Source organism: Jaculus jaculus, chromosome 13, assembly GCF_020740685.1.
Source record: "Jaculus jaculus isolate mJacJac1 chromosome 13, mJacJac1.mat.Y.cur, whole genome shotgun sequence".
Lineage (NCBI taxonomy): Eukaryota > Metazoa > Chordata > Mammalia > Rodentia > Dipodidae > Jaculus > Jaculus jaculus.
The window spans coordinates 24,941,497-24,957,696 of NC_059114.1; the positions used below are offsets into that span (position 1 = coordinate 24,941,497).

The following is a 16,200-nucleotide window of genomic DNA, read 5'->3' on the forward strand; positions in this document are numbered from 1 at the left end:
TAAGGCATTTGCCTGCAAAGCTAAAGGACCCAGGTTTGATTCTCCAGGACCCATGTTAGCCAGATGCACAAGTTGGCACATGTGGCTAGAGTTTGTCTGGAGTGGTTGGAGGTCCTGACCCTCCCTCCCTCTTTCTGTCAAATAAATAAAATAAAACATTAATAATAATAAATAAAAATGCACACATGGCTGGGCGTGGTGGTGCATGCCTATAATCCCAACACTTGGGAGGCAAAGGTAGGAGGATCACCATGAGTTCAAGGCCACCTTTAGATGACATAGTGAATTCCAGGTCAGCCTGGACTAGACGGAGACCCTACCTCGAAAAATAAAAATGCTATTTAGGCATGTATGTAGAAGAAGAGAGCAGTTATCTCCTTCCTCTAACATGCTGTCATAGAAATACCATGTTTCAGCTCTGTCACTTTCACAAGGTTTAGATTTAATTGTATTTACTTTAATACTGCTTTTCTATGCCAGACATGGTGGTGACAGTTGTAATCCCAGTACCCAGGAGGTGAAGGCAGGGAGAATCACATAGTCATATAGCAAGGCCAGGCCAGGCCAGTCTGAGCTATGTGAGACTGTCTCAAAAAGACCAAAAAAAAAAAAAAAAAAAAAATCAGGGCTGGAGAGATAGCTTAGTCATTCAAGCATTTGCCTGCAATGCCAAAAGGCCCAGGTTAAACTCCCCAGGGGCACATGCATCTGCAATTCATTTGCAGTGGCTAAAGGCCCTGAGTGCCATTCTCTATCTGCCTCTTTCTTTCTCCTTCTCTCTCTCATAAATAAATAAATAAATAAATCAGAGCTGGGCATGGTGGCACATGCCTTCAGTCCCAGCACTCAGGAGGCAGAGGTAGAAGGATTGCCGAGAATTCGAGGCCACCCTGAGACTACATAGTGAATTCCAGGTCAGCCTGAACCAGAGTGAGACCCTACCTCAAGAAACAAAAAAACAAAACAAAACAAAATAAACAAACAAACAAAAAAAACAGCAGAGCTGGAGAGATGGATCAGTGGAGTGGTTAAAGACACTTGTTTGCAAAGCCTTGATAGCCCAGGTTCAACTCTCCAGTACCCATGTAAAGCTAGGTGCACAAAGTGGCTCATGTGTCTGCAGTTCCTTCACTGTAGCAGCAGGAAGTGGAAGCCTTGGAATGCCTTTCTCTCTCTCTCTCTCTCACTCTCTCTCTCTGTATGTGTATCTGTGTCTCTTAAGTAAGTAAATAAATAATAAAAATGAAAATAATAGCCAGTCGTGGTGGCACAAGCCTTTAATCCCAGCACTTGGGAGGCAACAGTAGGAGGACCCCTGTCAATTTGAGGCCACTCTGAGGCTACAGAGTGAGTTCCAGGTCAGCCTGGACCAAAGTGAGACCCTACCTCGAAAAACCAAGAAAAAAAAATTGCTCTCAGGAGGCAAAGGTAGGAAGATTGCTATGAGTTCATTTGAGGCCAGCCTGAGACTACATAGTAAATTCTAGGTCAGTCTGGACTAGAGCAAGACCCTATCTTGAAAAACTAAAACCAAATAAAAACAAAGAAAAAAAAGGGGGGGGGCTGGAGAGATGGCTTAGGGGTTAAGGTGTTTACCTGTGAAGCCTAAGGATCCATGTTCGACTCTCTAGATTCCACCTAATCCAGACACACAAAGATAAGGCAAGTGCAAGGTTGCACATGCCTACTAGGTAGCACACGTGCCTAGTGTTTGATTGCAGTGGCTGAGGCCCTGGCATGCCAATTCTCTCTCTCTCTCCCTTGCAAATAAATAAAATATTTTAAAGCTGGGCATGGTGGTACACACCTTTAATCCCAGCACTTGGGAGGCAGAGGTAGCAGGATCACGGTGAATTCAAGGCCACCCTGAGACTAGCAGTGAATTACAGATCAGTGTGGGCTAGAGCGAGACCCTACCTTGAAAAACAAAACAAACAAACAAACAAAAAATTTAAGAAATGTTGAACCAGGGTTGGTGGCGCATGCCTTTAGTCCTAGCGCTTGGGAGGCAGAGGTAGGAGGATTGCCATGAGTTCCAGGCCAGCCTGAGACTATATAATGAATTCCACATTAAAGTGCTTGTCTGTGAAGTCTAATAACTGAGGTTCAATTCAATTACAGAACCCATGTAAGCCAGATGCACAAGTTGGCTCATACTTCTGGTGTTCGTTTGCAGCGTCTACAGGCCCTGGTTCACCCATTCATTCTCACTCTCTCTCTCTCTGCCTCTCATTCACACAAATAAACAACAAAAAATATTTTTTTCTTTTTTTTGAGTTATTTTATTTATTTATTTATTTATTTTTGTTACTTTTTTTAACAAAAAATATTTTTAAAGGGGCTAGAGAGTTGGCTTAGCAGTTAAGCTCTTGCCTGTGAAGCCTAAGGACCTCGGTTCAAGGCTCGATTCCCTTGGACCCATGTAAGCCAGATGCACAGATGGTACATGCGTCTGGAGTTCGTCTGGAGTGGCTGAAGGCCCTGGCACACCTTTTCTCTATCTATCTGCCTCTTTGTCTGTCTGTTGCTCTCAAAGAAATAAAGAAAAATTTTAAAAATTAAAAAAAAGTTGAACTCAAATATTGTGTAATTTCACTATATATAGAATCTAAAAGAAGCAGGGTGTAGTAGCGAATGCTTTTAATCCAAGCACTCTGGATGCAGAGGTTGGAGGTAGGAGGCTCACCATGAGCTCAAGGCCACCTGAGACTACATAGTGAATTCCAGGTCAGCCTGAGCTAGAGTGAGACCCTACCTCAAAAAAGAAAAAAAAAATCATGCTCATAGAAACACAGTAAATAGAAAGTTGCTGACATGGATGCAGGTTGGAGAAATGAGGGGATTTTTGTCAGAATGCAAAGTTCCACTTTTAAGATTAACACACTAGTTGAGGCCCTGATGCACCTGTTCACTCTCTCTTTCTCTCTCTCCTTGAAAGTAAATAAAAATATTTTATTTGGACTGGAGAGATGGCTTAGTGGTTAAGGTGCTTGCATGCAAAGCCTAACAACATGAGTTTGACTCTCCAGTACCCATGTAAAGCCAGATACACAACGTGGCTCATGTGTCTGGAGTTCCTTTGCAGTGAGTGGCTGGGGATCCTGGCATACCCATTCTGTCTCTATTCTACCTCTCTCTGCTTGCAAATATATAAAAACTTTTTTTTTTTTCAAGGTAGGGTCTCACTCTCTAGTCCAGGTTGATCTGGAATTCACTGTGTAGTCTCAGGCTGTCCTTGAACTCACGATGATCCTCCTACTTCCATCTCCTGAGTGCTGGGGTTAATGGCAAGCACCGCCATGCCCAGCTTAATAAAAAAAAAACGTTCTCTGTGCGTGTGTACACATTGTATATATTTGTTATATATATAGTTTGGTTTTTCTTTTTTTGTTTATTTTTATTTATTTATTTGAGAGCAACAAAGGGACAGATAGATAGAAAATGGGTGCGCCAGGCCTCCAGCCACTGCAGGGGAACTCCAGATGCATGTGGCCCCTTGTGCATTTGGCTTATATGGGTCCTGGGGAATCAAGCCTCAAACTGGGGTCCTTAGGCTTCACAGTCAGTGCTTAACCACTGAGCCATCTCTCCAGCTCTTGTTTTAGTTTTTCAAGGCAGGGTCTCACTCTAGCCCAGGCTGACCTGGAGTTCACTATGTAGCCTCAGGGTGGCCTCGAACTCATGGTGAACCTCCTATCTCTGCCTCCTGAGTACTGGGATTAAAGGCGTGCTCCACCACTCCTGGTTTAATTAATTATTTGCCAAAGAAAGAGGGAGATAGATAGACACACACACACACACACACACACACACACACACACACACAGAGAGAGAGAGAGACAGAGAGAGAGAGAGAGAGAGAGAGAGAGAGAGAATGACAATGGGTGCTCTAAGGCCTCCAGCCACTGCAAAGGAACTCCAGACGCCTGACCCCCCTTGTACATGTGACTAATGTGGATCCTGGGGATTCGAATCTGAGTCCTTTGGCTTTGCAGGCAAGCGCCTTAACCACTAAGCCATCTCTGCAGCCCCTTTTTTGATTTTTCGAGGTAGGGTCTCACTCTGGCCCAGGCTGACCTGGAATTCACTCTGTAGTCCCAGGCTGGTCTTGAACTCAGGGTGATCCTCCTACCTCTGCCTCCCGAGTGCTGGGATGAAAGACGTGTTCCAACACGCCTGGCTTAATTTTTCTTTTTATTTTCTTTTTGAGTCAGGGTCTCTTACATCCCAAATTGGACTTAATCTCATTAGGCGGCCCAGCCAGGCCTTGAGCTCCAGATCCTCCGTCCTTCTCCCTCAGTCTGCTGGGGTAACAAGTATGTCACTCCGGGTCCACGTCGGCTCGGAACCTGCTCAGCTTCGGTCAGCGTTTCTGGGAGAACGTATCTTCCGGTGCACCGCCTGCGTCCGGCCGCCCCTCATGCGCTTCTAGGTGTTTTGATTGGCTTTCGCTCTTGGGGCCAATGATTGGCCCAATGCATGCCGGGACCAAGAAGCTGGTTTCCTGGGGATTCATTGCCGGCGGGCGGAAGTCTAGGACGGCCGCAGCTATGCCTTGAGGCTGCTTGTGGACGCGGCGCGTGGCGGTTCTCCGCCATGGCCAGCGTCCACGAGAGCCTGTACTTCAACCCCATGATGACCAACGGGGTGGTGCACGCCAACGTGTTTGGCATCAAGGACTGGGTGACGCCGTATAAGATCGCGGTCCTGGTGCTGCTCAACGAGATGGGCCGCACGGGCGAGGGCGCCGTAAGCCTCATGGAGCGACGGAGGCTCAACCAGCTGCTCCTGCCGCTGCTGCAGGTGAACTGAAGTGAAGACCTCCCTGGGCTTGGGGTTCATGACCTCTTTCCGCTCTAGAGGAACGTGACACAAACCTCCTTAAAGCCGCCAGCTAACAGTTACTGAGCGCCTAGGATGCGCCAGGCGCTTTACGTGCCTTGTCTTGTAGGTTCGCATCCGGCTCCCGCGTTATCTGAGCGTCTGGGGCGGGGAGCGGGAGAGGTTCAGATCCTCTCTCAGTGAAGTGGGGCGACACATAGCCTGGAGCTTTGGAGACGAGGTGGAACGCAGAGGCTAACCTTACCCCATAAGACTATGATAAGTATCCCAGGGACATGTAAGAGTCCCACGAACACCTGTGTGTGTGGTAAGCATTTTAGGTGGCGTATCTTATTTTGCAGACTCAGGTAGTAGCTCCACCACTAACGAGCTGTCACCTGGGCCTCAGCTTTCTCTGTAAAATGGGATCAGTAACAGAAACGATTAACATTTCATTAGCCTATTGTAAGTAAGTGTTAGCTTATGTTTTCATTTTACTGTGCTTTCCTCCATATCCTTTGTATGTTTTTTAACATTTGTTTTCGTAATTTTTGTGCTTGACACATGTCTTCCTCCACTAGGGAAACAAAAACTTCCACTAGGAAAACAAAAACCTAAAACTCCATTACCTATATTTGTTGAGGAGGGGAAAGCCTAAGGGGCTTGCTTGCCAGTTAACTAAGGGGAGGTAACTTGTGGCTACCAGTCTTAGCCACATTCCTGTTATCATACATGTATACTTTACTAAAAGTAATAACAACAACTAAAGGAACCACCTTGGGGGGGGGGACGGACACAAGAGAGTGGGCTGGAGAGATGTCTCAGCATGAAGGCACTTGCTTCTGAAACCTGAAGAGTCAGGGTTGATTCCCCAGAACCTATGTAAGTCAGATGCACAAGGTGGCACATGAGCCTGGAGTTCATTTGCAGTGGCTAGAGGCCCTGTTGCGCCCATTCTCTCTCTCTTTCTCTCAAAAAAAAAAAAAAAAAAGTGAGGGGTTGGAGAGATGGCTTAGCATTTACGGCGTATACCTGCAACGCCTAAGGACTCAGGTTCTACTCGCCAGGTCCCACACGAGCCAGGCACGCAAGATGACACAAGTGTGCAAGGTCGCATGTGTGCACAAGTGCATGCATATGGATTTCGAGTACAGCAGCTAGAGGCCTTGGCATGCCAATTCTCCCCCTCCCCCCCTCCTTCCCCCCTCTCTCTCTTTCTCTCTGTCTCTCTCTCGGCCTTGGCATGCCAATTCTGTCTCTCTCTCTCTCTCTCTCTCTCTCTCTCTCACACACACACACACACACACACACATTAAGAGAAAAAGACCAGTCTGTTGGGCTTGCCTCAAAAAAAAAAAAGTGTGTGGGAGGGAAACAAGAATGGGGCTGGAGAGACCGCTCAGTGGCACATGCATCTGTAGTTCATTTGCAGTGAGAAGAAGCCGTGGTGCACCCATTCTTTCTCTATTTGCAAATAAATAAAATCTGTTTTCTAAAATCATTTTTTTTTTGAGAGCAACAGACAGAGAGAGAAAGAGGCAGAGAGAGAAAGAAGGGGCGCACCAGGGCCTCGAGCCACTGCAAACAAACTTCAGATGCGTGCACCCCCTTGTGCATCTAGCTAACGTGGGTCCTGGGGAATCAAGCCTCGAATGGGGTCCTTAGGCTTCACAGGCAAGCGCTTAACTGCTAAGCCATTTCTCCAGCCCCAAATCTATTTTTTTAAAATTTTTTGTTTATTTTTATTTATTTATTTGAGAGTGACAGAGAGAGGGGAGAGTGGGCGCGCCAGGGCTTCTAGCCACTGCAAATGAACTCCAGATGCATACACCCCCTTGTACATCTGGCTAACGTGGGTCCTGGGGAATCAAGCCTTGAACTGGGGTCCTTAGGCTTCACAGGCAAGTGCTTAACCACCAAGCCATCTCTCCAGCCCCCAAAATCTATTTTTTAAAATACTTAGTTTGTACTTATTTTTTTTAAACAGCTGAGAAATTTTATTGAAAATGGTAATACAGAAATACCAGATTCTCATTTTAAAGTGAAATCGATCGCATCTTCCAGAACTTTCCTAGTACTTCACCTTGTCTGTTATTACACAGAACAAGATTCCGGATCCAAAATAACAAATAAACCTGCTAGTAAACATTTTTCCCTTGGCTCTAGACCCTATCCTAGTTATTTTTCTTAGTTGAACATGAGTTCTTAGGCTTTGCTGGTAAGTGCCTCTCCATCTCTCCATCCCTGATCTCTTTTATTTCCCATCTCTATTTATTTATTTTTTGTTTGTTTTTCAAAGTGTAGTCTCACTCTTCTACCTCTGCAGTCCTCTACCACTGCCTCCCGAGTGCTGGAATTAAAGGCGTGTGCCACCATGCCCGACTTTAAAGATATTTAATTTATTTATTTATTTGAAAGATGAGAAAGAGGCAGCAATATATGTATATAAATAGATAGGTAGAGGGAGAGAATGAGAATGGGTGCACCAGGGTCCCTAGCTACTACAAACAAACTCCAGACATGTGTCACCTTGAACATCTGGCTTTATGTGGGTTCTGGGGAATCAAACCTGGGATTTGCAGGCAGCCTCCTTAACCTTAAGTTCAGCCATCTCTCCAGCTCCCAATTTCTTTTCTTTTCAGTTTTTTTTTTTTTTTTTTTTGAGGTAGGGTCTCACTGTAGACCAGGCTGACCAGGAATTCACTATGTAGTCTTAGGGTGGCCTTGAACTCATGGCGATCCTCCTATCTGTGCCTCCTAAGTGCTTGTATTAAAGGTGTGTGCCACCATGCCCAACCTCTTTTCAGAGATTATTAATACTCATCTATTTCCTTTTTTAAAAATGTATTTCTTGAATACTAATTTAAAATGTGTCTTGTTAGACACATATGCTTCTATATTTATGTGTGCTTTTAATTTCATTTTGCTATTTTATTTATTGAGATTGGACTTCATTCTAGGTCAGGCTGACCAAGTGGAGAGAGTGGGTACATCAGGGTCTCTAGCTGTTGCAAATGAACTCTAGACACACATGCCACTCAGTACATCTGGCCCCTCATGGGCACTGGGGAATTGAACTGTAGTCATTACATTTTCTGGGAAGTGCTTTAGCCACTGAACCACCTCTCCAACCCTCCATGTGTTGGGTTTTTTTTGTTTGTTTGTTTGTTTTTACTTTTTATTTATTTGAGAGCATCAGGGAGAGAGAGAGAGAGAGAATCGGTGCACTAGGGCCACCAGCCACTGCAAATGAACTCCAGATGTGTGCACCCCCTTGTGCATCTTGCTAATGTGGGTCATGGGGAATCGAGCCTCAAACTGGGGTCCTTAGGCTTCACAGGTAAGCGCTTAACCGCTAAGTCATCTCTCCAGCCCCATATGTAGTTTTTTTTTTTTTTTTAAATAATTTTTATTTACTTACAAGCACAAATAGAACAGGCACCCTAGGGCTTCCAGATGCTGCAAATGAACTCCAGACACGTGTTACCTTGTACATCTATTTTACGTGGGTCCTGGGGAATCGAACCTGGGTTCTTTAGCTTTGTAGGCAAGCGCCTAACTGCTAAGCCATCTCTCCAGCCCTTTTTTTTTTTTAATATTTTCATTTATTTATTTAAGAGAGAGAGAGAAAAAAATGAATGAGAATAGGCATGCCAGGGCCTCCAGCTGCTCCAAACAAACTCCAGATGTATGGCCCACTTTGTGCATCTGGCTTATGTGGGTCTTTTGGCTTTGTAGGCAAGCTCCTTAACCTCCCCTCCCCAGCTAGGGTCTCACTCTGGCCCAGAATGACCTGGAATTAACTATGTAGTCTCAGGGTGGCCTTAAACTCACAGTGATCCTCCTACCTCTGCCTCCTGATTGCTGGGATTAAAGGCATGGGCCACCACGCCTGGCTTCCATGTGTACTTTTAAACCTCAGGTAGAGTGTAATTTTTTTTTTTTTAATTTGCAAAGCAGAGAGAGGAGAGAGACAAGTAAAAGAGAGAATGGGCACACCAGGGCCTCTAGCCACTGCAGACGAACTCCAGACACATGTTCCCCTTGTGCATCTGGTTATGTGGGTCCTGGGGAATTGAACCTGGGTGCTTTGGCTTCATAGACAACTGCCTGAACTACTAAGCCATCTCTCCAGTTTTGTAATCTTGACAATATGACTTTTTGTTATTATGCTCACATTATTTTTGTGAAAAATAGAATGCTTATCTTTTTTCTTTTCCTTTTAAAAATATTATATATATACATATTTATATGTAATATATAATATATGTATGTGTGTGTGTATATATATATATATTTTGGGGGGGGGGTTGGTTTTTTGAGGCAGGGTCTCATTCTAGCCCAGACTGACCTGGAATTCATTAGGTAATATCAGGGTGGCCTCGAACTCATGGTAATCCTCCCACTTCTGCCTCCCGAATGCTGGGATTAAAGGTGTGTGCCACCACGCCCAGCTTCTTTTCCTTTTTAAAAAAATACATTTATTTATTTGAGAGAGAGCAAGAGGCACAGAGAGGGAGAGAGGGAAAAAATGGGCACGCCAGGGCCTCCAGCCACTGTAAACGAACTCCATATGCATGCACCCCCTTGTGCATCTGGCTTACGTGGGTCCTGGGGAATTGAACTGTGATCCTTGACTGCTAAGCCATCTCTCCAGCCTGTCCTTTTGTTTTTTTGAGGTAGAGCTTTACTCTAGCCCAAGCTGACCTGGAACTCACTCTGTAGTCCCAGGCCGGCCTTGAACTAACAGCAGTCTTCCTGCCTTTTTCTCCAAGTTCAGAATTAAAGGCATGCAGTGCACTACAGAGCACCTGTCTTCATATAATACTTTCCATTTTACAAAGCTCATTGTATTATCTTTTTTTTTAAATTTCTTTGTGAGGAGAAAGAGGGAGAGAATGGGTACACCAGAGCCTCTTCCTGCTGTAAATGTACTGCAGATACATGTACCACTTTATACACATGGCTTTATATGAATACTGGGAATTTGAAACTGGGCCGAACCCAGGCTGGCTTTTGCACACAAGTACCCTTAGCCACTGACACATCTTTATAGCCCTCTTTGAATTATCTTAATCTTGGCCAAAAACAAGGGAGATTATGATTATTACATCTGTTTAACTGTGAGGGAAATGGTCTCAGAGGAGTTACAATTAAAAATATATATATTTATTAGATTCGGGCATGATGGTGCATGCCTGTAATCCCAACACTTGGGAGGCAGAGGTAGGAAGATCACCAAGAGTTCAAGGCCACCCTGAGACTACATAGTGAATTCCAAATTCCAGGTCAGCCTGAAGTAGATTAAGACCATACCTTGAAAAACCAAAAAAAAAAAAAAAAAAAAACCATTGGTGAAAAAGAGGTAGATAGAGAAAGAATGACTGGGTGTGCCAGGATCTGCAGCCACTGCAAACAAACTCCAGATGCATGTGCCACCTTATGCATCTGGCTTACATATGTATTGGGAAATTGAACCTGGGTCCTTAGGCTTCACAGGCAAGCCATCTCTTAATATTTTGACATGTTTGCAAAGTGCAGAAGGGACTATACTTGGTTGTTTTTTTTTTTTTTTTTGGTTGTTTTTTGAGATAGGGTCTCACTCCAGCCCAGGCTGACCTGGAGTTCACTATGTAATCTTAGGGTGGCCTCAAACTCATGGCGATCCTCCTACTCCTGTGCTAGGATTGAAGGCGTGTGCCATCATGCCTGGCTGATCTTTGTATTCTTCTTCCCACTCTGTACCATTGCATTGACTCTACATAGCATGCTGATGTGTAGTGTTTTAGGTAGATGGGAAAATCCTGATTGCTTAGTTCATGTTTAGAATGATAGTTACAGCAAAATATGATGAATTAATTTGCAGTTTTCTATCAATTTCTAGCTCTTCAGCATTCATATGTAAACCTTCCTATCTGTCTCTCCAGGGCCCAGATATTACCCTGTCAAAACTGTACAAGTTGATTGAAGAATCATGTCCTCAGCTGGCGAATTCAGTACAGATCAGGTAAACTTCATTATCTTCTGAACAAATGGAAACGTGTCAAGGTGGGTGAGTTAGAAAAGGGTGTGTGGCAGTTCTTTTAAAAAGTTGTATTTAGAGCTGAATGTGGTGGTACATGCCTTAATCCCAGCACTAAGGAGCCAATTTAGGAGGGTTACCATGAGTTTGAGGCCATCTTGAGATTACCTAGTGAATTCCAGGTCAGCCTGGACTAGAGTGAGACCCTACCTCGAAAAACCAAAAGGAAAAAAAAAGTTATATTTATTTCTAAGAACCTGTATTTAATTGTTAATGGATAACACTAGACGTACGGTTTTGTGTCTCTTTTCCTTTTAACTAAAATGTGTTATTTTATATGGACCTACTTAATTCTTTTTTTTTTTCTTGGCTTTTTTAGTTGTTGCAAATAATTCTGTTTTTATGGGTTGATATGATATTTATGGTCAGGAAAACTACATATTTTTCAGAAATATGAGAGGGATATTTTGGATTATGAAGCTTGTTTTACATATCTGTTCTTTTCTAAATCTCGAAACTACCTTTAAAGGAGAATTACTGTCAATAACTGAAGAATATGAAACGTGGGAAGATGTTCAAAGGGCCTTCCTAAAATGTATACCTCAATTTTCTCATTCAGAATCAAACTGATGGCTGAAGGCGAATTGAAGGATATGGAACAATTTTTTGATGACCTTTCAGATTCTTTTTCTGGAACTGAACCAGAGGTTCACAAAACAAGTGTAGTAGGTATGGAATTTGTGTAAGAAGAGCAGAGAGTCGTTTTGTTGAAGTGAGCGGTTTTCTAAGTGAGATTTCTATTGTTACTTGTGTGAAGAAACAGTGTAGGGATATTGAATATGTTTTAGGTTGTATTTACTGCCATCTTAAGGTATACTTAACTGTAATTGACTTGTGGAGAAGCACCCTCTGTTTTGTCTACAATAGTCAGTCTGAGCCTGTTCTGGGGTGTTGTAGGGTTTCCCAGCTCTTTTCACAGTCCTCCGGATCACTTGCCTGTATTGTGCAACTGTAAGTGAGGGTCACCAACCAAACTTAGGAAGAGAGGTAAGTCGAAATACACTATTGTTTCAGCATACAAAGTGAAAGCATACATATTCCTTCAGTGCTTCTCTGCTGACTTTGTGTCCATGCTCCTCCTCCTCGCTTGTTTGCATGATATTTTTTTATGCCTCTCAGCATGTGTCAGGCTGTGGACATAAATAAGGTAGACATGGACTTTCCTCTTAATGGAGACTATGTTCTGGGAGAGGGGAGGCAAGTTGTAAAAGTAAGTCAACACATGCAGTTTCAGAGTTAGAATACCCACAAAGAAAATAGAGGCCTGAAGCCGGGCGTGGTGGTGCACGCCTTTAATCCTAGCACTTGGGAGGCAGAGGTAGGAGGATTGCCATGAGTTCGAGGCCACCCTGAGACTCCATAGTGAATTACAGGTCAGCCTGGGCTAGAGTGAGACCCTACCTCGAAAAACCACAAAAAAAAAAAGAAAAAAAGAAAGAAAGAAAAGAAAATAGAGGCCTGAGGGGGGATAGAGATCGGGGAGTGGGCTGGGAGTGGACCGGGACCTGAATGAGAGCCCAGCTTTAAACATGAGGGAAGAATGTCCCTGGATAAGGGACAGCACCTACAACTGCCTTGTAGCCTTTTGAAGGAAGAATTGTGTCACATAGTCTTTGCCATGGTGTAGCTGGATCTTACTTAAGACTTTCACCTTGTCTGTGGTCTTATTTTGTAGGTTTATTTCTGCGTCACATGATCTTGGCCTACAGTAAGCTTTCTTTCAGTCAAGTGTTTAAGCTGTACACTGCCCTTCAACAGTACTTCCAAAACGGGGAGAAAAAGACGGTGGAAGATACTGATATGGAGCTGACCAGTAGGGAGGAGGGGGAAAGAAAACTGGAAAAAGAGGACCTTGATGTATCTGTCAGGTAACTTGGGTTTCCTTTCAGCAGTCCTTTTCTGGTGACGTAGCATAACTTCAAGTGCAGTAATTCCTCTTTGCTTCAGAGCTCATATACTGGCTGTCGCCAGTTGGCTGATGGGCAGCATCAGTCACTCATTGCCCTGACTGAAGGATGGCTGGTGAGAGGCATGGGTGGGAAGTCCACAGATAGTAGGAACGTGAGGTCAACGTGTAAATACACTGGCGTCTTTGAGATTATGGGGTTGGCTGTAGGTCTAGCTTCTGTCATATGATCCTCTCCACACTTCTTTGAGGATATGGTAAATAGGAAGAAATATTCCCAAGCCACAGTGTAAAGGTGCCCCATTGTTACCACCACTGGGAATTATGTGGTCCCTTTGGGCTTCTCTGTACTGTGCCCCGACTTCTGTGGCCCTTTGTTAAACTTTGCTCAGATTACTCTCCTCAATTGCACTGTTTCTTTTCTGTGGGAACAGCCACCCTGAGCTGTAGTGTAGCATTCATCATCAGAGTGAAGTAACAATGGACTATTGAGCGACAATCTGAGTGCTTTCTAAGGTGCAGGCACTGGGGAACCGAGCCACAGCTCACTTATTTGTTCACTCTCCAAATCTGGGACATATATTTATTTATTTATTTATTGGTGGTGGGGGTTGTAGTGGGTAGAAAAATATTTATTTCTGAGAGAGAGAAAGAGGAAAAGACAGACAGATTGCAAATGAACTCTAGATGCATGTACCACGTTGTACTTCTGTTTTTCTGTGGGTTTTCTTTTTTTTTTTTTGGTTTTCCAAGGTAGGGTCTCGCTGTATCCCAGGCTGACCTGGAATTCACTATGGAGTCTCAGGGTGGCCTCGAACTCACAGCAATCCTCCTACCTCTGCCTCCCAAGTGCTGGGATTAAAGGCGTGTGCCACCACGCCCGACACGTTTTTGTGTTTTGTTTTGTTTCTTTTGGTACGTTGTACTTCAGGTGTTATGTGGGTATTGGGGATTCAAACCTGGGTCCTTAGGCTTTGCAGGCTAGCACCTTAATTGCTGAGCCATATTTCCAGTCCTTATTTTTTCATTTATTTTATTTTATTATTAATTAATTAATTAGTTTTTGGTTTTTCAAGGTAGAGTCCCACTGTAGTCCAGGCTGACCTGGAATTCACCATGTTGTCTCAGGCTGGCCTCGAACTCATAGTGATCCTCCTACCTCTGCCTCCCAAGTGCTGGGATTAAAGGTGTGTGCCACCATGCCCGGCTTTATTTTATTTTATTTATTTAGTTATTATTTTTTGGGGGGGGGTTTCAAGGTAGGGTTTCACTCTAGTCCAGGCTGACCTGGAATTCACTATGTAGTTTCAAGGTGGCCTCGAACTTTTTTTTTTATTAACAACTTGCATGATTATAAAAAATATCCCATGGTGATACCCTCCCTCCCTCCACTTACCCCTTTGAAACTCCACTCTCTATCCTTCACCTTCCCCATCTCAATCAGTCTCTCTTTTACTTTTGATGTCTTGATCCGCCTCCTCTTATGATGGTCTTATGCAGGTAGTATCAGGCACTATGAGGCCATGGATATCCAAGCCATTTTGTGTCTGGAGGGAGCATGTTGTATGGAGTTCTGCCCTTCCTTTGGCTCTTAAATTCTTTCCGCCACCTCTTCTGCAATAGACCCTGAGCCTTGGAAGGTGTGATAGAGATATTTTAGCTGAGCACTCCTCTGTCACTTCTTCTCAGCACCATGATACCTTCTGAGTCATCCCAAGGTCACTGCCATCTGAAAAGAGAAGATTCTGTACCAACAGTGAGAGTAGCATTAATGTAAGGGTATGAACATTAATAAGAGAAGTGCTTATTGGGTGGTTTGATAAGCATAGTATATACATTTAGCCAGATAGCAACAGATGTTACACCCCTAGGGCTCATGACTACCCCTGTTTTAAGTTTTCAGTATCAGGGATGTATTCCCTCCCATGGAGTGGGCCTCCAGTCCAATTAGAGGGCAGTTGGTTTCCCCCATAACAGATGTACCACTATTGCACCCGTTGGCTCATTTGGCCTGGCTGGACAATTATAAGGCTTGCAGTGTCCACTGTTTAGTGTCTTCACTGGTGATTTCTCTTTCTCCCATTGAACTACATGCAGAATGGCTTCTTCCAGCTTTCTGTCAGTTGGTCTACATGGAGGAGGTTATCAGCTCAGTTCCAGCAAGATTTCTCAGTGGCCTTGCAGCCCAAGTATGTGGCGTCTTCAGCAATAGGGTCTTACCATCTATTCCTGGTGGGAAACCAAGGGCCTCAGCAATGGCCTATACTGTTTTGGGGGTATTAGGGATCTTCCTGGCCAACAACTCACTGGAAGATATCCCATCCCTGGCACTGAAAATTTTCTAGCAACAATCTACATCTCCTGAGTATTCCATTGTCCAAAAAAGTAGGATTACATATGTTTTATTTATATCCTCTTAGATTTTGATTAGCTGTCACTCCACTTTTCATTTACTCAATCTCTTCCCCAGACCTCATTTTGGGCCTTCCCTCCCCATTAATCTATTCTTCTACTTACGTATATACAATACCATCCTATTAAGTGTCCCCCGTCTTTTCTCTTTCCTTTCTTTCTCTTTTCTAGCTTACTGGCCTCTGCTACTGACTTTTTTTTTCCTTCTCACATAGAAGCCCAGTCATCTGTAACTAGGATCCACTTATAAGAGAGAACATGTGATGCTTGGCTTTCTGGGCCTGCGTTACCTCACTTAGTATAATCCTATACAGATCCATCCATTTTTCTGCAAATTTCATAACTTCATTTTTATTTACTGCTGAGTAGAACTCCATTGTATAAATGTGCCATATCTTCATTATCCATTCATCAGTTGAGGGACTTCTAGGCTGGTTCCATTTCCCAGCTATTTTGAGTTGAGCAGCAGTAAACATGGCTGAGCACGTACTTCTAAGGAAATGAGATGAGTCATTAGGGTATATGCCTAGTAGTGCTATAGCTGGGTCATATGGTAGATCAATTTTTAGCTGTCTTAGAAACCTCCACACTGCTTTCCGCAATGGCTGGCCCAGATTGCATTCCCACCAACAGTGTAGAATGGTTCCTCTTTTTCCACATCCCCACCAGCGTTTATGGTCATTTGTTTTCATGATGGTAGCCAATCTGACAGGAGTGAGATGGAATCTCAACGTAGTTTTAATTTTCATTTCCCTGATGACTAGGGATGTAGAACGTTTTTTTAGATGCTTATATGCCATTCATATTTCTTCTTTTGAGAACTCTCTATTTAGTTCCATAGGCCATTTTTTAATTGGCTTGTTTGATTTCTCATTATTTAATTTTTTGAGTTCTTTGTATATCCTAGATATTAATCCTCTATCAGATATATAGCTGACAAAGATTTTTTCCCATTCTGTAGGTTGCCTCTTTGCTTTAT

The 16,200-nt window shown here is 43.7% G+C and overlaps 1 protein-coding gene across 1 annotated transcript in view; it reads left to right on the top strand.

The window, feature by feature from the left end:
• The first annotated feature begins 4,483 nt into the window (after positions 1-4,483).
• Anapc5 (anaphase promoting complex subunit 5) overlaps positions 4,484-16,200 on the top strand; it is a 35,151-nt gene continuing 23,434 nt past the window's right edge. The window contains exons 1-4 of the mRNA XM_045132119.1: positions 4,484-4,803; positions 10,749-10,828; positions 11,463-11,572; positions 12,579-12,771. Of these exons, the coding sequence (XP_044988054.1) occupies positions 4,597-4,803; positions 10,749-10,828; positions 11,463-11,572; positions 12,579-12,771 (590 nt within the window). The 5' untranslated portion in view covers positions 4,484-4,596. The remainder of the gene's footprint in view (positions 4,804-10,748; positions 10,829-11,462; positions 11,573-12,578; positions 12,772-16,200) is intronic.